The 25957-nt window shown below is 37.9% G+C and overlaps 2 protein-coding genes across 3 annotated transcripts in view; both read right to left on the bottom strand.

The window, feature by feature from the left end:
* styk1a (serine/threonine/tyrosine kinase 1a) overlaps positions 1-14970 on the bottom strand; it is a 30583-nt gene extending 15613 nt beyond the window's left edge. Inside the window, exons 1-2 of one of the 2 annotated variants that reach the window (XM_028809979.2) lie at positions 14622-14970; positions 13827-13898 (exon numbers count right to left, since the gene is read on the bottom strand). In XM_028809979.2, the coding sequence (XP_028665812.2) occupies positions 13827-13898; positions 14622-14694 (145 nt within the window). In that variant the 5' untranslated portion in view covers positions 14695-14970. Of the gene's footprint in view, positions 1-13826; positions 14601-14621 lie in introns of those variants that run through there. The other variant, XM_051931730.1, reaches the window with a different exon arrangement.
* Positions 14971-17397: 2427 nt separating this feature from the next.
* The window catches only part of gstk1 (glutathione S-transferase kappa 1), a 60390-nt gene continuing 51830 nt past the window's right edge, over positions 17398-25957 (bottom strand). The window contains exon 7 of the mRNA XM_028809980.2: positions 17398-17553. Coding sequence (XP_028665813.1) covers positions 17504-17553 — 50 coding nt within the window. The 3' untranslated portion in view covers positions 17398-17503. The remainder of the gene's footprint in view (positions 17554-25957) is intronic.

The following is a 25957-nucleotide window of genomic DNA, read 5'->3' as shown; positions in this document are numbered from 1 at the left end:
TTCTAATGTGTTAAAGCAAATGTTTGCAGGAACACCCAAAAATGAAAGGAAACATTTTGTTCTTCAGCTCATATTCATGATGCCATCTCCAAAGAGTTCTGCTTCAGAAATCAGCTAAAACTTGAGCTTTGATTTAATTAGATAGATAGATAGATAGATAGATAGATAGATAGATAGATAGATAGATAGATAGATAGATAGATAGATAGATAGATAGATAGATAGATAGATACTGTATTAATCCCAAGGGGAAATTCACAGTATTTATGAAATTATTAATTAAATTAAACAGTATGAAATGAATAATGCATTCAAACATGAATGAAGTCTAATGCGACACGTTTTGAGAATATGCCATAAAGTTGATACTGAGATTTTTGCAAATCGATCAGATTAATAGGCTAATCTCAATTGACTCAGTATGAATAAATGAGATGGACTGGTATCCCATTTAGGGCTGGTGCCTGTCTTACGTCTAATACTTAATGACACCAAACTGGATAAGCAGGTTAGAAAATGGCCAGCACATTCTGAAATGAAATATAATGGGACTGAGAACAAAAGACTTTGTGAAAATACGAGTTGCGCTGTTCATTTTAAATGCAGGTGTGGCACAAATAAAAGTAGGTGGTTAAAAGTTGAAACTGTTCCTTTATCTTGGCATATATCAGTTTACTGCACCAAAAAAGCAGACATTCAGAAATAAACACAAACCCTGTTCAGTAATTAAAAACTAATTTTGCATCTCCTGTCAGTCCTTCTACTTGACATGACGCATTTTACCAGTCATGGATGCCAAAGGCTCATGCTGTAAGCTTACACCTTCTGTTTTGTTAAATAAAATTTGAAGTGGTTCCTGTTCATCTCTTTTGCATATAAAACACACCAAAATGTTAGGAAGTAGATGTGTGAGATTGCCAGTCACCATAACAAAATTAAAGAGCATCAGTAGTGTAGTGGTTAGTAGTGCAAGTTTGAAGCAGCGGTTTTGAATCCCATGCCCTGTTACTATCATTGTGCAGTCTGCATGTTGTCTTTGTGTCTGCAGGGCTTTTTCTCTGGGGACTTTGGTTTTCCTCCTACTGTATATCCCAAAGACTTAGAACTCTGAACGCAGACATGAGTGGGCTGTGTGCTTGAGAGAGCCTTGCTATAAATAGCTGCCTCATCCAGGATGGTTCCTGCTCTGTGCCCAGTGCTGTGGGGATAGGTCTCAATCTGGATTTAAGCAGGCAATGTTTAATGTGATAAATATGTGCTAGAAAAAAAAACTGCTAAGGTTTAAAAGAAAACTTTGCAGTGTAACTTTTTAGTCAATATATAAAAAGAACTTGTCTGCTTGCTCTGTTCACTGTATAATGAGTCAAAAACACGTAAAAGAGAAATTTGAGGTCATTTCAGTTGACTCATTAACCACAAGCATGGGGCTGCAAAGCAAATTGAAACATTTTACCAAAGTGCACAGCCATGAGGGATTGATAGAAGGTTCGAGAACATAGGTTATGCTGAGTCAGGGTTTGTCCAGAGGCATATGACCAAAGCACAGGAAGAGAGTTGGCCCTTAAGCAATGTAGCAATATTGATTCAAGGCTGACTTCAATATGGGGGCACGCCAGTAGCTGGTCATCCCTCCCCTTCCATCAATATCTATCCAGATACCACTGGATTAAGGGCTTATCAGCTCAGATGTGCAATGCAAGAACAAAAAAGAGTCACTTGATATCTAAACACGCTAGGGACTAGAAGAGCTGCTATACATCCAGGTTGTAGTGTTATGGGTATATCCATTTATTTGACTTCTGCTTCTGGCACACATTAAGAATCTTAGTTTAGAAAATACTGAGTGAATAAAAGAATTCATTTTTCTCAGTTTGCTTCTCTGCTATGCCTTAAGTTCATTTATCTACTTCTACTAATATAATAAAGCACTAATGCTTGATTGTGTGTGTGTCAGTCCCCTGAGCTATCTGATTGGCCACTTTGTCAAAGGAGTTAAAATGGAGCATTACATTAACAATAACACAATGACATACTGTACAGAGCAATGCTGGGAGTCTAAATACCAATGCCACATAATCTGAGATGACTTCAAAGACAAAAACTGTTTGGAAGAATACAAATAATGTTTCATGGTTGATATCTGGGCAAGATAATTTGACACACCAGATGATACTGAGGAAAGACATTGGACAAATACTGACAGCTGCTTTCAAAGACAGGAAGTACTGTATTCACAAGAATACAAATTATGTTTTTATAGCAGGTACTAGGGGCTCATCTACCATTGGTAGTAGTCAAAAAGTGGATAGGAAGCAAGCAAGAAGAATCAAAATTGAAGTGTCTGAGAAGCAGCCTTTATAGGAATGTGATCAAGTGAGGAACTGCTGGGCAAGAGAGTTTCAGACACATGAGTAAAGAAAAGTGTAGGAGGAACTCTGAAAGATGTCTACAAAGATGGGAAGGATTCACAAGAATATGAATGATGTTTTTACAGCAGGTAATGGAGACCTATCCATCACTGGTGGTAGTCAAAAAGCAAGCAGGAGACCAACAAGGCTGGAATGACTGAATCTGAAAAGCAGGCTTTACGCGAATGTGAGTGAGAAAGGAAGCGCCTGGCAAAAGTGGTTGAGACACACAAGGACACAGAGGAAAGCCGTAGGAGGAACACTGAGGGTAAACTTATAGCAAGAGATATCTATATCAAATATTTTAAAATTTACTTTATTACCTGTCTTCAACAGGTAACAAATGTAGTTTTTTAATAAACTCCATGGGAACTGGATAGGAGAAGGGAAGAAGAAGCATTCTAACAATAAATGCAGCTAGTCCTAGTTCATCTTGATGGTAACCACAAATGGAGTTGTAAACTGCAGCTGCAACTGTGCAACAGAGCAAGCATCAAAGTTTTGGGATAGTCAGGTCTAATAGGAAAGTCCTACAGTGAGGACAGGGTCTCCACCAGACTCTTCCATCTTGAATAGATGAATGAATGGACATTCTTACACTGGCAAAGTCTAATAAACTATTTCATGTGCTATTCAAGAGTGCCCAAGTCACACACAATAGAACTGTGATAACCGGTACAAAATCTCCATAATGGCTCAATACAGCACTACCTTTGACAATGATGACCTGCTATGGAGACACATCAAAATCAAATATGGATATACTGACATCTTTGACATTATAAACTCCCTAAACAGTCTTCAGATACAGTGAATGTCATTTCGAGACAAATATATAATTTTGCACTCCTCCATGTAGTTTTATTTACAGTTGACACGCACACAGGTTAAGGGATTTGCTCAACCTTTCACAGCAAGTCAAAGGTGCAGAATAAACAAACCAGCCCAGTAATGTAACGCCCATTGCAATTAAGAAGTGAGTAAATGTGGAGCTCCGGTGGAGGCCCAGCACAATTTGAATCTCAGCTGCCCGATTATTCACATTACAAATTCTGTGACTAAACACACCCTGCTTACTTAGTATCTTTCAAAACAAGCTAAGCAGAAGATCCGGGATAAGGCAGTTCGCATTCTTTTCAAATTATTCTCATACTTTATTGTTATTTTCAGTGTGCATAATCATTTCCTGCATCAGTACAAAAGATATCATGTTTTCCCTATTTCTGAACCTTGTGACTTGCTGTAATTGATCACTTAATGAATGACATTCTCGAATAGCCCTACGAGAGAAGGAAGAGTCTGTGCAACACCTTTGTCTCAAAGAGAACTGAAATATAGCTGCTTGACAGTTCATCATTTGGCAAATTTCCAGTAAAGCCAGTATTAGACCTAAGCCTGAATTTTTTTTATTATGTCTGCACTAGGGGGGCCACAGGAAAGAATAACAGAATAGGCTTGTGAGTACAGAAAAACAAGAGTCATAACTAGGAGCTCAGATATCTAAAGAACAAGATCTGAATGTTCAAATAAAAGTCATATACAGTGCATCCGGAAAGTATTCACAGCGCATCACTTTTTCCACATTTTGTTATGTTACAGCCTTATTCCAAAATGGATTAAATTCATTTTTTTCCTCAGAATTCTACACACAACACCCCATAATGACAACGTGAAAAAAAGTTTACTTGAGATTTTTGCAAATTTATTAAGAATAAAAAAATTGAGAAAGCACATGTACATAAGTATTCACAGCCTTTGCCATGAAGCTCAAAATTGATCTCAGGTGCATCCTGTTTCCCTTGATCATCCTTGAGATGTTTCTGCAGCTTAATTAATAATAATAATTCATTACATTTATATAGCGCTTTTCTCGGAGTCCACCTGTGGTAAATTCAGTTAACTGGACATGATTTGGAAAGGCACACACCTGTCTATATAAGGTCCCACAGTTGACAGTTCATGTCAGAGCACAAACCAAGCATGAAGTCAAAGGCATTGCCTGTAGACCAACGAGACAGGATTGTCTCGAGGCACAAATCTGGGGAAGGTTACAGAAAAAATTTCTGCTGCTCTGAAGGTCCCAATGAGCACAGTGGCCTCCATCATACGTAAGTGGAAGAAGTTCAAAACCACCAGGACTCTTCCTAGAGCTGGCCGGCCATCTAAACTGAGCGATCGGGGGAGAAGGGCCTTAGTCAGGGAGGTGACCAAGAACCCGATGGTCACTCTGTCAGAGCTCCAGAGGTCATCTGTGGAGAGAGGAGAACCTTCCAGAAGGACAACCATCTCTGCAGCAATCCACCAATCAGGTCTGTATGGTAGAGTGGCCAGACGGAAGCCACTCCTTAGTAAAAGGCACATGGCAGCCCGCCTGGAGTTTGCTAAAAGGCACTTGAAGGAGACTCACACCATGAGAAAGAAAATTCTCTGGTCTGATGAGACAAAGATTGAACTCTTTGGTGTGAATGCCAGGCGTCACATTTGGAGGAAACCAGGCAGCACTCATCACCAGGCCAATACCATCCCTACAGTGAAGCATGGCGGTAGCAGCATCATGCTGTGGGGATGTTTTTCAGTGGCAGGAACTGGGAGACTAGTCAGGATAAAGGGAAATATGACTGCAGCAATGTACAGAGACATCCTGGATGAAAACCTGCTCCAGAACACTCTTGACCTCAGACTGGGGCAACGGTTCATCTTTCAGCAGGACAACGACCCTAAGCACACAGCCAAGATATCAAAGGAGTGGCTTCAGGACAACTCTGTGAATGTTCTTGAGTGGCCCAGCCAGAGCCCAGACTTGAACCCGATTCAACATCTCTAGAGAGATCTTATAATGGCTGTGCACCGATGCTTCCCATCCAACCTGATGAAGCTTGAGAGGTGCTGCAAAGAGGAATGGGCGAAACTGGCCAAGGATAGGTGTGCCAAGCTTGTGGCATCATATTCAAAAAGACTTGAGGCTGTAATTGCTGCCAAAGGTGCATCAACAAAGTATTGAGCAAAGGCTGTGAATACTTATGTACATGTGATTTCTCAGTTTTTTTATTTTTAATAAATCTGCAAAAATCTCAAGTAAACTTTTTTCTCGTTGTCATCATGGGGTGTTGTGTGTAGAATTCCGAGGAAAAAATTGAATTTAATCCATTTTGGAATAAGGCTGTAACATAAAATGCGGAAAAAGTGATGCGCTGTGAATACTTTCCAGATGCACTGTATCAAAGCACAAGAGGGTCAAAAACCAGTGAAAACCAAGAAATGGCACCAAATCAAAAAGACGTAAATCTTAGTCAGGAAACAAAGTACAGTCAAACGCTGAATTATGGCTCCAGTTGGGACTGGCCATTTAGCGGTATGTTGGTCACAAACTATGGCTCTGTGGGCCTGTTGTGAGTCACTGGTATACATTCTTTTACTACCAGTACAGAGTAGATCAAACCGATCTACAAGTCCCCATTGGCACATGCCGGGTCCATTAAGGGAAGGTGGTGTGTACTAACTGACTAAGAATTGGCCAAGTGGAGCAGTGCCTATTAAAACAAACCCTATAGGGCCCTCTAAGAGTCAGAAAACATATGAGAACCTGGGAATTATTATTATTATTATTATTAACAACAACAAAAGACTTATTACTGTTTACAAGGAGTTTCTATCTTCTTGGTGGAATAAAAAAAATGCAAACTATCTCCATAGATCAGAAACAAAAAGTGAAGGATTTCTGTGGCCTATAGCAGCTGGTTTTGGCAATATTTAAAACATTGTTGCTCTATTGTTTTTCTATGCTCCTCTGCTGTAGGTATGAATGACTTAAACTTGGTCAGCCATAAATCAGTGCATGACTGTAATTCATATCTAGGAATCTAGTGGAAGCACTCATTTACCCTAAATTTTAATTCTTTTGACAAATTCCAAACATGGACACTGAAACCTCTGTACCAGGAGTTTAAATATCCATTATGCCGGTGACATAATTGGTGCGACTTCCAAGGACTCATCTCAGCAACTAAACCGTGTGTCATGACTACAATGGCGCAAAAATGTAATGCCCACAAGAGAAACAAAGTGACATTGTGGGAGAATGTGATTTAAATTCACAATAATGTTAAAAATGCTTCAGATCAAAAAATAAATGAAACCACTAAATCCCTTCATCTCCAAATCTAATATTTTTAGAGGACAGGGAAAAGGCTATAAAATTGCGATCAAAGTCCAGATTGTGACACAAAGCCATATCATTATATGTATTATTTCTTTTATTGTCTGCTTCCTTCGGCGCAGTGGTAGTGCTGCTGCTTTGCAGTAAGGAGACTGTGGAAGATTGTGGGTTCGCTTCCCGGTTCCTCCCTGTGTGGATAGCGCTTTGAGTACTGAGAAAAGCGCTATATAAATGTAATGAATTATTATTTTTACAGTTAGATCACTGAATCAATTTCCAAAAACCCAATAAAGTCTGAAGTTGCCCACAGTCACACTGTCAAGAGATGTTTCACATTAACACCCTTAAATTTGTGAGTCTTCAACCTACAGAAGTAATCCACCCACAGATTGAGTTCTCGGACCTCCTATAACTTAATTCACCTGCAATTATCTGCATCACAGATTAATGGTACCTTCAGCAATTAAACTGAAAGCTGTACTTCTGCCTCTCAATTCTTTAAATCCTGGTTTGCAGCAAACCCAAATCTGTTTTTATTATTGACTAGCTGTCCCCCGCGGCTCCGCCCATGTAGTAGTGAAACAGGACAAACTTTAAAAATCAATAAAAAAAAAAAAAAATAAATACATAATTCTGGCCAAGCGGAAGGTAGGTACGCACCAATGTCAAATATTGGCACTGTATCTGATCGTGTTCAACTCTGACTGGAGAGCATCCCCCGCGTGGGGAGAAATGCATGTGGCTGTGATATCTCTGCCAATCTGCAGCTATCCTCTAAAATACACATAGCTCTGATCTCTCTCTCAAAAATGCCAAACGTTACTCCTTAACAATCTGTAGATGATAATGTCTGCTGAACAAAGAGGTATTGCTAGCTAAGTGGAGGCAAGTTATGGTCCAACATATGGCGAAAGGTAGACCGAGTTGAACGGAGGCTGGCGCATAAGTTAGGAGGGCCCCACCCGCTTCTTCCTCCACTCTGCCTGCAGCCTCTCTCTCGGATTCGAACAAATAAATCGCTACTGCAAACGAACTATGATACTTAGCATGATGACAGAAGTCACAAAATCAACCGGAACGTTCAAGCAAATTATAAAAAAAAAAAAAAAAAACAGACCTAAATCCATTAAGTAGTTCTCTCATAAAAAGCAGACAGGCATACAGACAGACGTTTAATTTTTATATTATATATATATATTAGATGTCCCCTGTGGCTGCGCCCATGTAGTAGTGAAACAGGACAAACTTATCAATACACATTGGCACTGTATCTGATCATGTTCAGGTCTGATGGGAGAGCATCCCCCACATGGGGAGAAAAGTACATGGCCGTGATATCTCTGGCAATCAGTAGCTTCACTATAAAACACATGTAGCTCTGATCTCTCTCTCTCTCTCTCTCAAAAACATTAAACGCTACTCCTTAACAATCTCTAGATGAAAATGTCAGTTGAACAAACAGGTATTGCTAGCTAAGCGGAGGCGAGGTACGCTCCAACATGTGGCGAGAGGTAGACCGACTTGAATGGAGGCTGGCGCGTGAGTGAGGAGGGCACTGCCCCCCTCTCCTTGGCCTGCACCATCTCTCTCGGATTCACGCAAATAAATCAGTACTGCAAGCAAACTATGATACGCGATGAGAGAAATCGCAAAATCAACTGGAAAGTTCAAGCAAATTATTGAAAAAAACCCGATCTAAATCCATTAAGTAGTTTTCTCATGAAAAGCAGACAGACATTAGATAGATAGATAGATAGATAGATAGATAGATAGATAGATAGATAGATAGATAGATAGATAGATAGATAGATAGATAGATAGATAGATAGATAGATAGATAGATAGATAGATAGATAGATAGATAGATAGATAGATAGATAGATAGATAGATAGATAGATAGATAGATAGATAGATAGATAGATAGATAGATAGATATTCGTTTTTTCACTTTGCTTGTGCAGTCTGATCATGATCACTTTTCTATCCTCCTGTTTGTTGGTGGCAGAATTGGCACTCCAGCTACCATAAAAAAGCCTCACACTGTTCCATTCCATCTGAACTAGTGTGGTGCGGAGGTGTCACCTGTTGCATGGCTGCACTCGTATCCTAATCTTGGATCCTGAACTGGTTTGTCATGTGGTGGATGAGGCAATGTGCAATAATTTAGCAGCAACAGGTTGCCATTACAGAATGTCAGTCAGTCATTATCCAACCCGCTATATCCTAACACAGGGTCACGGGGGTCTGCTGGAGCCAATCCCAGCCAGCACAGGGAGCAAGGCAGGAACAAATCCTGGGCAGGGTGCCAGCCCACCGCATCATTACAGAATGTAAATGGTGAAAACATTAGGCGGGTAAATTATTGACTAACAAGAAACCTTGTGTGCAAGCCAGAATATAACACCACTGGGTTTAGAGGCCATTTGTTTGGATCCAATCTTTATTAAGGGGTAACTTAAATCAAATTCTTTTGTTTAAGCGAGGGCTGATACTCTCATAAAAAGCCTCAATCTGAAAAACAGAGTGGACAACTGTACTAGATAGACAGCAGCATGAGATTAAGGTGAAACCCAGAGACTAAGAACAGAGTTTTTATCTTCATATTTGATCATTCCAAATAAAACCCTTTCTCAGGATTTGGAAACCAGGAGAAAAGAATCGGGGTCCATGTCCTCTTGAGTTTCAGTAGTATCTCATGGTGGAGAATTTGGGAAAAAAGCAACCAAATTCAACACCAAGAACAACGGCCATTTCTATGTAAAGATGCTCATCTCATACAGTACATGTCTAGCATGACAACAGTGTACCTTATTAAAAGAACATTTAAAAATAACTTATTTAGAATGCAAAGTTGCTTTGATCTTCTTCTTCTATCCCTTAGTTAGGTGTTGGCTGCCTCAATGAGTCTCCCCAAGCATTGCCTGCCCTCCACATCCTCCCTCCTTCTTCATATACCTCCTTACCCAATCATCCGACCTAAGCCTCTAGCTCCCCTTGACCTTCTGACTGTGTCAGGTTTTCTCAGTAATTTTACAAGCATCTCCTGTTCGTTTCTCCTTACCACATGTCCATACCACATCAGTTTTGTTTCTGTAATGTTCTCATTGATCTTTATCACTGCAGGTCTTCCTCTAATCTCTTCATTTCTCAGTCTCTCCTTCAGTGAGACCCATAAAACAGCCTACTTCTACATTTCATATTAACCTTTCACATTTATCTTTTTTTATTGCTCATGATTCGGCACCCTACATTAACTTTGGCCTTATTGACAGTAAATATATCTTTCATGTTACTTTGCTTGGCATCCTTTAAGAACATGCCATCCTGACTGCCCTCATCATTTCCTCAACGCAGTCTTTATTCTCTCTGCTAATTCCACTTCACTGCTCCCTCTTGGGTTATAACTAAACCAAAATAATTAAACTTGTTGACCTTATTCAGATTGAAGCTCACTCTACTTTTCTTGTACCTCTAATCCTTCTGGATTCCAATTTTCCAAAATTAACCTTCAAGCCTCCTTGTTCCAAAGCCCCTCAGTCACTCAATTGCCCCTCTCCTCTGTAATTCTTCCTCTGACTCTACCATGTCCACATGGTCATTAGCATATAATGATTCCCAGAATCCACCATGATACCCTCTCTCTCACCATATCCATTATAAGCACAAAGACTAAAGGGCTAAAAACGTGAACCCTGATAGAGATTTACATACACATGAAATATTTACGTATCTTCACATGTAGCTCCCTCCGCTGTTACCATTTCCTCAAATAAATTTCAATGATCTTAACTTAACGGCAGCTTGACAGAAACAAACAAGCATATAAAACCCAAGATTGTTTCGTTTTAACTGAATTTGAATTAATTTTCATCTATCTTCTCTATTAGTGTCGAAATAGAAGCTGTCATTAACACTGATGCGTAGAGCAGTACAATACATATTTAGTCACTACTTTCAGTGATTTTCTGCTTTAATTCATATGGGTCACTGAATGTAACTGCCTAACACAGGTAAAGCACTAGATCAGCACCACCTTCTTGTGCCATCATTATCACTTTTGCAACACCATGAGGTCCTAGATCTTTATTAAAAAAAACGTCAGGATGTTTAAGGATAAGGTCAACATCCTGTACATTACCTGGGGCTCAAATCTTAGTTTAAATAACCAAAATACCAATACCTTAAAGTACAGTAATACTGATTCACTGACATTTTATTAAGTTTGAATTTTTTTTCTGCAGGGTAAAAATAAAATATTATGCAATTTTGCAGATTACCTATTAGGTGACATTTACACTGCACATTCCAATGTTCATGTAAAATTGAGCCACAAACGTTACAACCAAAAAACCTGTCTAGACAGAAGTTCTACCACACTTACAAACTTTTCTCTTCTTTAGACACCAGAACATAGCCTCCCTGGGGATTGTATCATTGGCCTTTTTCAGATGTGTAAATACAAAATAGAGCGTTTGATTTCATTATAGCACAAAAGCTGCTTTGATGGTGGAATTTATTTAATTTTTGAAATTCTAGAGGGGTGCTTATTTCATTTTATTAGAGGTGCAGCACAAAGATAGTTCTTTGTCACTAAATATAACATTTTTATTATTGTTTTAATATGTTTATCCATTCATATATTCATGTTAAATTTTCCCTTGGGACAAATATAGCACTATCTATCATATAATGCCTTTCATATATACTTATTCATCTGTCTGTGTCCTTTATATGGCATATTTCAGATCTCAGCTCTTTATCATATAGTGCCTTTAGTATCTATCTAGTTACCGGTATGTCTGTCTAACCTACCTACCTTTCTTTCTATTTTACAATGCCTTTCATATCTATTTATCTGTGTTCTTTATACAAAGGTTTTCATAACCTATCTATTCTTTTCTTGTGCTCCTATGAGCTTATTTTTGTGTCACGGAGCATTTTTGTTAAATGCTTTTTTATTTATAAAGATTCTTTTTTGCTGTCTGTTACAAGAGGAGATTGTCAGTATTTCCCCCTCTAGTAAGCATTTTTGGGATATTTATGATTAGCATCTCTTTAGTTTATAACAGTGAACATATAAACCCCGTACAGACAGTGTCCAGGCTGAGACCCGAACTCTGGGATCTGAAGTCCACTGCTCTAAATTTTAGCTGTACTGTCTGCTCATTCTCTCTCATTTTCCTTTCATAAAACTACAGACCCTCCATCAGCCCTCAGGCCTTGACACTTTGAGACACAGGGTGATGAAAATAAACTGTGTGTCTTTCATTAGCTACATTAAAACTTCAGGTAAAACAGTTAGAAAAATACAGACAGATAAGAGAGCATGAGAAACTGAAGAAAGAGGTGGCAAATATTAAATATGTACCTTTGATGTATTAAATATATACAGTATATTTGCCCTGAAGCTGAAATTGTTTTTCGAATAAATTTGTGACCAAATGTTCACTTTTACAGCAAGAAACTGGACGGCCACTATAAATGCAATGGACCGTAATCCCCCACCCCACGCATTATCACACCGTCTACCCAATCAGTGCCACCGAATCTCATCACATGATTACACAGTCCGTCAGAACAGCACTGGAAAAAACTAATGAGATCTGAATTTTAGGGGGCCAAGATAATTGACAGTTTTTCACAAAATAATTTATATCTACAGTCATAATGAAAAGGTAGGAACAACTATTTGAAACTCTTGACTTTTTCAATATATTCAAACCGGCAAACAGTAGATCTTTATGCAAACTACAGATAAAGATGCCTACAGATAAAGGTGATACACATGAATTAAAAACACAAGGAAATTTTGCTTTTTTAATCATTCTTTCAACAAAAATATCAATAGATGTTATTGTTTATTATGGAAAAGTAAGTACATCCTTGTCCTCAAAAGCTAGTAATGTCCCCTATAGCTGAAATTATTTCTTGTGGGTGTTTTGACAACCTACACCCCCCGCCCCCCTGCAAAATTCCTTCAATTGCAAGATGTTTAGGTTTTCTTGCATGTACTTTCTGTTTCAACCATACCCCCACACACTTTTAAGTGAGATTCAAATCAGGGCTTTGACACCCAATTCTTCTTTATAAGCCATATTTTTCATGGATTTGCTAGTGTGCTTTGGAAAACTATTGTGTTAAAAGGTCCATTTCCTGTTCAACTTTCGGACAGATGGCCTCACATTCTCCTCAGACACAATTTGATATGATGCAGTATCCATAGTAGTGTCCAGTCCCTGAGGCAGCAAAGCAACCCTAAACCGTAACACTTCCACCGCCATGCTTCACAGCTGGTGTGAGGTTCTTCTGAAATGCCATCTTCGGTTTGTACCAAACATGTCTACGGTTACTATAGACAAAACTCAATCTCTGATTGATGTGTCCAAAGCACATTGTTCCAAACGGCTTCATCTTTCCCTAGGGGTTCGATGGCAAACTGTTGTCTTGCTCTAATATTCTTTTTTGGGCAGCAAAAGCTTTTTACTGGTGCATCTCGCATGCAGGATTAATCTGTGAAATCTTTTTTCCGATCATAGATGTATGCATGTTGACATCAAGTTCTGAAAGAGTTACCGGCAGACACCATAATGAAATTTTGTGGTTCTTGTGACTTCTTTTAGTATCAAATGGCCAGATTTTGGGCTTCCTGGACAAATTAGCAGTTGTTTGAAGTCTGTGCCACTTGCAGATTATTTTCCATACAGTGGAATGATTGCTTTCAAATAACTTGGTGATCTTTTTAAATTCCTTGCCAGACTCACTGGCATCCACAACCTTCTTTCTGAGAGCCTTAGAGATCTTAATTAATCTTGGCATGATGGCCCCACAAATGCCAACAGGATAAAAAAAAAAACACCAGATCCTAGATATCTGTGGTTAAATAGGTCAAGTTCCACTTGGTTTCTCCCTAAGAAAGGCTCTAATCAATCTGGAACATGTGATTCTAATTTTATGGATTTAAAGTGGAGAGAAACATAGGGGTGTACTTACTTTCTCCATGTGATAAATCTGCATGTTTGTGTATTTAGGTTATGATAATGAATACACCGTGTCCATTTTATGTGTCATTTGTTCAAGTATATCAACTTATCTGTAAGCACTATTTGCATGAAAATGCTTGCCTGTTCAAATATTTTGAAAAAGACAACAACTTCCATTGGGTGTACTTACTTTATCACGTGACTGTATTTAGACACACGTACATTTTTATTTAACAGTTACAGCAGTAAAAATGTTATCAATTAAATTAATTTTTACTTACTACAGAGCGTGTCTCCTGTGGGGCAAACAGAACTTGTGGTGTTAGGAGTTGCCGTGACATTACTTGATCTTTCTGCATTAAACAAACAAAACATAACAATTAGAACAAGCTCTCCTTGTGTGACTTCAGCCACCTCCATGCCACATCTGATACAGCCACAGCTCCTATTTCTCCCCATCTGTCAGTCCACCACTTTATGGATCCGTGCTATCAGCATCTTGTTTGCTTAACTGACCACTCCAGCTGCTTCATATTTGTGCTTGTCAGGCACATTTCCTTTAAGAAATAGAGTCCACTTTTTATATTGCTCGCATTAACATACCTCCCAATGCCATCTTTTACTTATCACCATTTTCAGTCATTATTAATATCACAAAGTAGCTTATACTGTAAACAGAATCAACGCTGGCCCAGTCCTTGCTCGCATCTCATGGTGTCCAGACCCGTCCCCTGAATCCTTCCATTTACAACAGCCCCAGTAATCTGAAATTACCTAGCCACCCCCAGCTCAGCAGGCACTTCAAATCCACCCAGTAAGTCATATTTCTGTTTAAGGAAGGCATTGTTGTTTAGTTTTGTGCCACCACTAAAGTGCAGTGTGGCAATTCAGTCAGGGACTCTTGGAACAGGAAACCCTTAAAAAAAAAAATCTGTCCGAAATAAAAATTTAAAAATACCCATTCATAAGACAAACCAGTTTTTAAAGAGGAAACCTATTCTAAAAAATTACATATCACATTTTAGAAAGAAAGCTGACACCCAGATGCTGGGTGCACAGGAACAACTAATGCGTACCTTGAAGCTGCTGCTCTGCAAAGCTACAAGCAAAACCACAGAGACAACAAGTCCACCAGAGAACTCGCTCCATTTCAGACAGGGTCCTCAAAACATCTTCAAGTTTTCTTTTCTCCCGTTCCCAGTCTGTTATTCCTTGTCTTAGACATGCGTTTCAACTCCTTCCCTGCTTGCTGTCACAGTTGCTGTCCCAGCCGTCTCATCCCCTTAAACACCTGTCACTCCCTCGCGGCTGGAAAAACTGGCTTCACAGGTGCTTTCTTTGTCTTTGAGTTGAGTCTCCGCCTCACCTTGCCCTGCCCTGCCCCTTTACTCTTGCAGTTGCGTTTCCTCCTTCAGCTCCTGCGCCCTCACTCTTGACTCACTCGCCTATCCTCTCTCTCTCTCTCCCCTGCCCTTTGCCCATGCCCGACCCCTGGGAGATTTCACATTTTGTCTATCTGATTGGACTTTGCTTGCCATGCAGGCGCATCTATCTACCTGTATGTGTGTGTTTATGTATGTAAATGGTATGAGGTTTTCAATTTTACTGTCACCATAATACAGTTGGTATTAAATGCAACCGTGCTGAACCTCAGCACAGTGAGCAACACAATTAAAGGATAAGCTGAACAGAGTCCACCTGCCTGGAGGGCTAGGATTCACCCAGAGAGATACTTAAGCATTTTCATCACACCACCAATGTCTTTTACCTGGAAAATGTATTCAGTAAACATACTTAACGACACTATTCTCAATGTGCACAACAAGTGACATTTCCTGAAGTTCTCAAACTCAGTTCCTCCATTGTTAGGACCAACTCCAGCATAAAATGCTGTAATCAGACAACTTCACATGAACACGTTTTTATTCTCAGTTTATTGAGACACAAAAGCATGTACGTGTGAGATTTATTTTCTACAAAGATTTACAAATACATACAAATAGAAATAGTGCAGAGGAAAAGTATTTTCCCTCTTGATTTAAATTTATTTACTTTTAGCACAGAATATTTTCAGCTCTTCATTTAAAACATAACATTCAATTATGGGCACATGAATAAAAAAAAATATATATATTTTTATCATTATTATTATGTCATTTGTAACACCAACTGGCATTGTGTGAAAAAGTAAATGCTTCCCTTACACTTAACTGGTTTCTCTACATTTATATGCAATGACTGCAACCCAACATTTCCTATAATTCAAGTTCAGTCTTTCTATTCATGGTGGAGGAATTTTAAGTCTCTTTTAACACTACTAACTTTCATTCACAAACACTGGTTGCTTTTCTAACACATATGGATTGTTTGAGGTCTTACCACTGAATCACTGTTGTATAATAGTCATTATATGTATTTCACTAGGACAGGTAACTTTGATTCTGATTTATACTTGGTTTTGTGTTTTAGATCACTGAACTAGCTACTTTTCAGCTTCAACTCGCAGATGGATTACATTACAGCCTTGCCACTCTCCAATGAAGCCCATTTTTGCCCTGTTACCAACACTGACCTTTGCTGAGGTATGAGAAGTTTGCAATTACCTGAAAAATAATTATAGTTTGTAAGTTGTGGTTGATTTTATGCTTCAGTCTATAACTGATTTTTGTAGGCTGACCATTCCTGGGAAGATTCACTACTGTTCCAGATGCTTTCCACTATTATTTGGTTTAGAGTCCTAAGTGCTTTCAAATTGAGTTTAAAGGCCTTTCCAGACTGTCAGATATCAAGAACTTTTTATCTGAACTCTTCATTAAATCTTCCTTGATTGTGCTTGTTGAATCTTTGTGCTGACAACTTGACTCAGATAGCAAGGGACAAAATAAGTGAGATTTATATTGAGAAGTGCTGGCTGTAATCAGCAGACTCTAATTATCCCTTTAATTCTGCTGATTTACCAAGGAAGCAATTCATTTTTCACACAGTCACATTTAGTTCTGGACACCCAAATTGCACAAATAGATGGAATAAACAGAAAAAAGTGTTATTTGTACATTCAGATGTCTTTTATTTTATATTAGATTTTGGTTGAAAATCTTGAAAATATTCAGGGTCTTAAATTTGCAATAAGGAAAGGAAAGGATATCTTTTCACTGTTTTCCATTACTCTTCATTTTACTTCAGCCTCCTTTTAAGATATTGTTACATCTTTATTTGCATCTAAATTTGTGTCTTTGAAAGTAGCCTCTTAACCCATCAGCACTGCATGGAACCTCACAGTATCTCAGATTTACATTCAATTCTCAGCCCCGTCACTATCTGTATAGATTTTCATTGGGAATTTTGGTTTACTCCCACATCCCAAACACATGCATGCTGGGTTAAATGGCAACTCAAATTAGACCACTGAGGGTGTGTCTAAGAAGGACTGGCTATTATGATCATTCTAACTTATGTTTGATGCTGCCAGGATGGATAAATGGAAACACTAATTTTAGAAAAAAAAAAAAATTATATATATATATATATATATATATATATATATATATATATATATATATATATATATATATATATATATATATATATATATAAAACACTGCATTTTTTTCTACAGTTTTATTGAAATTAACATGCACAATGATTGATATTTCTGATTCTACAGAAGAAACAAGCTGTTTAAGAAAAGGATGAACCCAGTTTTATACCTGGAAATAGCCTCTGATTAAGATAAAGGTTACAGCAGAAACCAGTAGTTATGAGTGGCAGGGGCAAGAGGACAACATTAAGGATGACTAAGTACAAGCATTCATTGTGAATAAAAAAGATCCCAATAAAAAATACAACCAGGAATTTTGTCAGATTAGAGAAAAAACACTTTATTTATATAGTAAACAATCAGAACAAAATAGTCCTACTGGTGGGTGAAACTCAGAAAACAGAAGGTTCCACTGTGTGTTCATATTTTTGACTTGCTATTGCTAGTGAGCGGTCCGAGCCATTTCTCACCTAGAAGTACATAACAAAGGAAAACTGTGATTAATGGAAAATAAAAAAGTAACAAATGCTGTAATGTCAACCTTCAGGATATACTCTTCAGCATCTAAAAATAACTGTTTAAAATAGAATGCAGATATAATTTTCACATCTTATAACCATTTTACTATAAAAAAATTTGATTTTCTTGATAAAAATGAAATGTTCTTAACATTCTGCATTTTTTACATAAAGACCATTAATGATATAATCAGTACATTTTTTACTTCTTAAACAGTCATGAAGGTAACAACCAGCACTTAATTTGTGCCAGAGCTCTGCTCTAGTACCTTGGCTTTTGAACCGTCTGCGCTCTGGGAGATCCACGTGTGATGCAGGACCCCAAAATCTGCATAAAATATTTGCTTATTGTTTTTCAGACTGCTTAAATAAACAAAGTTTATTACACACTTCATTTAAAGATCAAAAAAGTATCCTTATTAATGTTACACCTGTCTGTTCTTTGATTGGCTGATGTGAAAAGGAAAAAAGTGTGCCAAAATACCTGTCAAGTTGGGGAGCATGCACTGGTACAGCACGTTACTGCACCCACCACATGACAAAACAGCTTGGGATCCCAGTTAGCAACCCTCCAGACAGACAAGCGGTCAGTCCAGTCAACCTTTCAGAAATAACCATCTATCTGCCACAGCCAGCTAACGTGGGCGTCCCCTTGGCCTGGTCCAGCCGCTCAGGTTCTCAACAATGAGGATTGTGCGACCTGGATCACCCTTGGGAATTACGCCACATAGCCATAACTGATACTGCCTCACAATGCAGGAAATTTGCCTCACTCGGGACTCCATGAGCAACAGCTTGTTTGACACAAAGTTAATCCAGTGTTACCCAAGGATTCTCCAAAGAGACACAGTACTGAAGGAGTCCAGTTTTCGTCTCAGGTCATTGGATAGTGACCACATTTTGCAACCATAGAGCAAAAGAGTGAGCACCAGGACTCTAAAGACTTGGACCTTTGTCCTTTTGCATCGATATTGGGAGAGCCAAACACCCCTTTTCAATGACCTCATGACCCCCCCATGCTCTCCCAATCTGTCAACTGACTTCATAGGTAGAGTCACCAGAGACATCAATGTCACTGCCAAGGTAAGTAAACCCTTTGACAAGGTCGACATTCTCTCGACAGATGCACTTCTGATGGCTGTGCCCAAAACGTCATTAAAGGCCTGGCTCTTTTTTTAAACAATCGCAAGCCCAGACACACAGACCACTCGCTCAGTCTCTCGAGTCTCCATTGAATCTGCGAAGATCACAGCATCTTGGCAAAGTCAAAATCTGTGAATCTCTCTTCACCAACAGATGCCCCACAGCCGCTGGACCCCACGTCCCTGCCCAACCTAGTCCATGCAAGCACTGAACAGAGTAGGAGCAACAACACACCCCTGATGAACTCCAGAATGAACTGGGAAAAAACATAGAGGTTCAGTATCCACTCTGCACAGCACTCACAGTATCTGTGTACAAGTATATGATATCTAGCAACTTCGGGGGAATCCTGCAAAGTCTCAGGATGTCCCACAGGGCAGATCGATTAACTGAGTCGAATGACTTACAAAAACTGATAAAGGCATCAGGTCAGTGTAGTTAAAAAGAAATAAAATTAAAAATAATAAATAATAATAGTAATTAAAAGGCTGACATGGTGATTGAGAGATAAAAGGAATGGGAGAGAAGCAAAGGGGACAAAGACGCATTAGATTGAAGAGAGTGAAAACTTCAATACGAAGAATGCTGCATAGAGTGTGGACAGAGGAACAATGTAAGACTGCAAGATATTCATGTGAAATATGTTTGCGACTATACATGTAGACAGTACTGATCTTTTTATCTTTGGCAAAGTCTGAAGTTGTTTCTTTGTTTTTAGTAATTCTGGAGTGTACTGGGGAGGGTTGTTATTTGACATTTTTTTCAGTCATTTTCTAACCTGCTTAGTCCTGAAAAAAGGTCATCGGAGTCTGCTGGAGTCTACCCCAGCTACCATAGGGCAGCAAGGCAGGAAGAAACCCTGGACAGGGCGCCAGTCCATCACAGGGGAAACACACACATCACACATACACAATAGAGCCAGGTTAGGAAACGCCAATTCACCTAACCTGCATGTCTTTGGACTGTGAGAGAAAACCAAAGCACCCGGAAGAAAACCACACAGATATGGGGAGAACATGAAAACTCTTAAGCAGGGAGGAACCAGGACGAGAACCCTGGTCTCCTTAATGGGACACCGTGCCGCTCTGTTATTTGTTATACTATTTATTTATTGAGCTTCTGTAAAAAGCTCAATTTCTCTCAAGGGAAAATAAAGTACTAATTATGTATTTATGTATTAAGCCAATGAGCTAATTTAAAATTGCCAGCATTACACATAAGTACCTAAATTGCTGTTGTTGGCGCACCCTACTTCTATCCCAGGGAAGTCACTATAGCTTCCTACAACTTATGGTTTTCTATTTAAGCACTGATAACAACTCCATAATTTCCATCATTTAAATAAAATATGTGTCAAATTCAGCAGCTTGATATTATTATAACACAACACAACAATCACCCTTTTCAAGAATACAACAGGATGACTGCAAAAAGTAAGAGGGTCAACATCATTGATCTGTTTATTTTTATGTAGAAGAACTTGAGTTCTTGTAAAATACATTAAAATAGTGCCCTAAAGAGCACAGTGAGTGGATTTTTTATTTCTTAAGGGCATTAGGTATAAAACATGTTTTACAAACAATTACAATTAATGACCAAAAAAAATAATAAAAGAGAAACGATAAGCAGCAAGCAAGTTGCTAATTATTCATAAAATATGTAATGTACTTATTTGGAGATCTTTCAAAATTATTTTAAATTTCTTCTAGACTTTTTCCGGTTAAGATCAATAATAATTTTCTAAATAAAATGGAAGAACAGTACACATAAATGAAAATTCAAATACTTTGACTGTGGCTGCTCAATAATTCCGTTGTATTACAAACAATCATTTACTGCAAGGGTTTGGTATTATTTAGGAAGTATATTATAAAAATGCAGTTAATTGTTTTCGGAGACAATATATGCAAAAATGGCTTTCCATTCACTTTGTAGAATTTTGAAATGACAGTGTTCCTCTCAGCGCTGTCTAAAGGGTGAGCCGTTGTACAGATATGGATATGATGTAGAGATCACTGCTTTGTCTGTAGGCCTGCACAATAACAGTGGGTTAAAAACATCAGTTTGGGAAATTATAATGAAGATCTCAACAGAAGAAATGCTTTTGCTACAGGTTTGCTGCACTCATCACATTTGTAAGGATACAGCAAAAGTGTTTTTTTTTTGGCAATTAAATAATATGCTTCTATTTTTTGGAAGTACACAAATTTAGTTTGAGATGTTCAGGCATTGAAACCAATGCACTTGACTTTATACAGCATATTTCTATAGTGAATAGTATCCCAAGACCTTTTCACGTATAGACATGCTATAAAATTTTATGAATGTATTTTTTTTAATAGTTGGAGAGATCAACGATATGGCCGAAATTAAAGCTTTATAATGTCAATGGTGCAATCTACAATAATGAAACAGATTAAAAATTCTGATTAGATTGGTGAAATTTTCATGAAATGCACACAACTTAGGGAACAATACACTGATAAAGAATTAATAATTCTATTAGCAGCAGAATGAAACACTATTGAAATAAATGGTTCGGTCACTTAACTGCCCTTTTAGGAGTGTCTGTTGCCCAACAATGGATATTTAATAGGCAACAAACCAGAACAAGACAGCAGCTCATTACAGGGTCAACCAACACAACCCAAGGCCAATTAACCAAGTAACCATACAAACAGAATGTGTAAATTTCACATAGGTTCACACTAGGCAAAATTATAGACCAAAAAATGCGTGGCACTGAGGCTAAGGATCTGCACTGGCAATTGGAAGGTTGCCGGTTCAAATCCCGTAAATGCCAATAGGGACTCTGCTCTGTTGGGCCCTTGAGCAAGGCCCTTAACCTTCAACTGCTGAGCGCTTTGAGTAGTGAGAAAAGCGCTATATAAATGCAAAGAATTATTATTATTATTAATTATTATTCCTTTTTGTGATCAGGTTACAGATTTTGAGCAGCTTCCCAGTAAAAGTATATAATGTCCTAAAACACTTATGTCAAGTGCTTGTAAAATGACATGGGGAAGCTGGCAACTTACTGTGCTTTGCTTATTACTGCCTCTCATTAACAGTTCACATGGCCTATTCTTCATAAAGTGCAAGATACTGTGGTATGAAAGGAATGACAATTAATTATATCCAAAAGATATGTATAAGTTTTAAATACGTTAGTGTGCAGTACAATTAATTTTTTTTTTTAATCTAATCAACATCTCACAGGCTTACATAGTTGAATGAACTGAATTTGTAATTGCCACATGGAGATTTTGCCTTTGTAACAACAAGCATTCTCCACCATGTTGTTAAATACCAATGAAAATTGTAGCATGTTTGCAAGCTTATCCAAAACAGTTTGAACTTACCTTTTCCTGTTAAATGTCATTACCAGCGCTGGTGCAGGTATATACTCCAGTCACCTGTACTTTTTACTGCATGGAATTACACTACCATAAAACACTTAACCAAATATTAAGTTGAATATATAACCAGATATGATTTGTTTCAAAACTGGCATATATTCCATTTCATAATTCAGGTTTAAAGATATATTGCTGTCTAACGCATAACCAAACTTAACAGTGTGATATAGAAATGTATTCAGTTGTTCATTTTGACAAAAGAAGCCACAAGACCCTTATGTCTTTCCAAAATATAAACCGCATTCAAATGAAAATGTTATTTCAGATTTGCTGCTTGATCTTTACCAATAAATATAACCAGAACGGGCATATTACAATTTCTGCTGCTGCTGCTATTACGCAAGCCCACTAAGGCCTCGCCCACTGAATGTAGTAAAACAGAAGGTATGGCATTTATACTTAGATTTTCTAGCACAAGATTTATTATCTTATCAGATAACAGGCAACATATATTGATCTTATCTCATGAACTCTAAACATATTTCTAAAGTGACAAAACAAAAAATTGAACTTTGAGTGCATTAGAAGAGCTAAGGACTACAGAAGCAAGTCAAGTACTTCAGTGGCATTGTGCCCAAATAATTCTTGTTTTACAAGGAATGTTTAATCCGCACAGTTGGCTAACAAAGTTTTCACAGACTTTATCACTTAGTAATACAGGAAAAGAAAGCTTTATTTACTGTATTACAATAACAGAAACTTCACTAACATCACTAGTGGAACTGAAGATCTCTATTGATTTCCTCACAGTTCTGTTATGTTTGTAAAGTAAAACAACTGGCCACAATTTAATAGTGTTTAATAGTATTAAAAGTTCCTACTCTGTATGCAAATGTAAATAAATACCAAGTGGCGCAACTGCCAAAATGTTACATGAATATGTACCTTTTGGAATTTAGTATTATCGGTCATTCAAAGAAAACAAAGTGGAGCAATGCCATAAAAAACAAAAAAAAAAAACTTTAGTCACAACAAAAAATACATTACTGCAGCCTACAATAAGACACAAAGCAATAGGTAGCACAAAACATTGACCATTATAATGACCTATTGCAATGACTGCATTGATATGAAAATAAATATTTTGATTTTATAAAAATACATTAATATTTTGTCTTATGTGTACGGAGCCCCAAAAGGGACATGAGCAAAAAAAAAAGAAAAAAAACAGCATAAGAACACAAGAAAATATCCTGTGCTCTTCTCGTGTTCATGCAAAAAAAGATGTGGGCACAAGATAGAGTTATTTCCCATGCACACATGAAACTTTTTTTGCTCATGTCCCTTTAGGGGCTACATATATAGGGAATCTTCAAATATCCTGAAATATTATTTTTAATGTCCCTGTTCATGTAAACAAATTACAGTAGAATAATGATAATTCAATCTAATTGGGACCAAGGTTAGTCTGATAAATCAAATAGTTTTTAATAAGGTGTAATCACACCTTGCCTGAAAAAGTGGCCTGAGCTGCCTCGAAAGCATGCATATTGTAATCTAATCAGTTAGTCAATAAATGATGTTATTTTGCTTCACTTCTCACTGAATTCATAAACGGCTAACACTGAACATCACTCTAATACTACAATGTACAAGACACCGAGATGTTCAGCTATTACAAGGAACTGAAGACTCAAGAAACACCAGTAACATCAATTAACATATTCATAAGGGATGATATTGAACAATTATAACATTAAATGGCTTTTCTCTGCCATTTAGTATAAAAATGTTTTTGTCTTCATTGTAGCTGTAGCTGACTAGATGTCCTCATCATTAGCATAGTGTGTCCCTCTGAGGTAGCACTTTAGACAGGGTAACAGGTGCTAATTACAAGGGGCCAAGTCTATAGAATAGGGTTACTGTGGCATCTCCTCAAATGGAGCCTTTGCAACCTTCACAGTGTTAGCAGAGGCATTGCCATCAAGCAGAAGGGGAATGTTCAACAGTTTTCTCTACTGCCCTCCTCTGAATGACTAATGTAAATGTCAAAGCAAATCAGCATAAATGGAGTGCTTATGTCAGCCATTAGCAGTATATTGTATACTTGATATGGACTACACTCTCAACATCATAAAAAAGTGGACCTTAAATAGCTTTGTTAATGGAGCATTACCAAGTTTCCATTGTTCTGAATGTTGAATGTAATCTAGGTAACAGTGTCATATTCAGTGTTTCAACCCCTTTTAAGAAAGGCTTAAAAATTCCTCATAGTCCAAATACTTTAGCTAGAGATTCTCTTTGAGACACTGTATACAGTTATGTTTAATTTCATAAGTCAACATTGTGGACACCCGACATACACAGACATTGTTCATATTTAACTGTTCATGAAGAACAGATTCAACTAACTTATACCTAAATCTTTATGATGTACGTTATGTGATGGAACATCATTTGTTGATTCTTCTTTACGATTCAGTTTACGTCAACAACATTTTCTTCTGTCAACAATGAGACATTCTGCCTACATTTTTATATATTTAACTGTTATTGCATGATCTTAAAAAGGCAGTATTCCAGCAAATTAAAAACATACTTAAAAAGGCAGTATTTCAGCAAATTAAAAACATACAAAATTTGTCTACAAGTACAGCCACAAAAAACAAATCAATTTAGAGTGGAAGAAGAGTGTGGAGAATTAAAGCAGAAGAGGGGACAGATGCAATGAGAGAAGGAAGTGTTATAGTACTAAGTTAAAGTCATAAGAAGGCAGAACCAAACTTCCAAATTATATTATACTAGCAAAATACCCGTGCTTCGCAGCGGAGAAGTAGTGTGTTAAAGAGGTTATGTAAAGATATATATATATATACATATACACATCCACACATATGTATATTATATATATATATATATATATATATACACACATATCAACATATATATACATATATATACACACATACATACACACACATACACATATATACACATACATACATAGTGCGTTGTAACACGGGCTGTGATTGTTACATGGGAGGGAGACGACAAATCACAGCTTCCCGCTTTCTAATCAGGCCTGTGATTGGTGCTTTGACGGATGCCCAGATCCCACAGTATTTCCCCTTAGGAGAGGCGTTAGGCAAGTGTAATTGAATAGCGGTGCTGCAAGTTTAGCTTTACACCTGTTTTTAAGGCTTATTGACTGAAAGGGGCTTTCATGAAATTAAGTTAGGGCATTTCTACAGGATACACCCTCCACAAGTTAAGGAAGTAAAAATAAAGGTATATATTTCTGCTTTATTTAAACCTTTTAAGTTTGTATGCGGGCGGTATGGTGGCGCAGTGAAAGGTGCCAGTTAGGAGACCCGGGTTCGCTTCCCTGCGTGGAGTTTGAATGTTCTCCCCGTGTCTGTCTGGGTTTCCTCCGGGTACTCCGGTTTCCTCCCACAGTCCAAAGACATGCAGGTTAGGTGTATTGGCGATTCTAAATTGTCCGTGGTGTGTGGGTGTGTGCGCCCTGCGGTGGGCTGGCACCTTGCCTGGGGTTTGTTTCCTGCCTTGTGCCCTGTGTTGGCAGGGATTGGCTCCTGTATTTAGGATATAGCGGGTTCGATAATGGATGGATGGACATTTGTATGCATAGCCCCATTTGCCCGTTTTTTTTCTTTCTTCAGTAATATTTCAGCAAACCTGGAGCTTGTCAGTTCAAATCCTGGTACTGACACCACTGTGTGACCCTGAGGAAGTCACTTCACCTGCCTGTGCTGCAAAAAACAAAAGTAATGTAACATTGTACCTTAGATGTTGCAAGTTGCTGGAATAAAGGCATAAGTCAAATAGATAAATAT

Source organism: Erpetoichthys calabaricus, chromosome 9 (genome assembly GCF_900747795.2).
Source record: "Erpetoichthys calabaricus chromosome 9, fErpCal1.3, whole genome shotgun sequence".
Taxonomy (NCBI): Eukaryota; Metazoa; Chordata; class Cladistia; order Polypteriformes; family Polypteridae; genus Erpetoichthys; species Erpetoichthys calabaricus.
The sequence above is the reverse complement of the archived record's forward strand: the minus strand, read 5'-3'. Positions and strand labels throughout refer to the sequence as shown.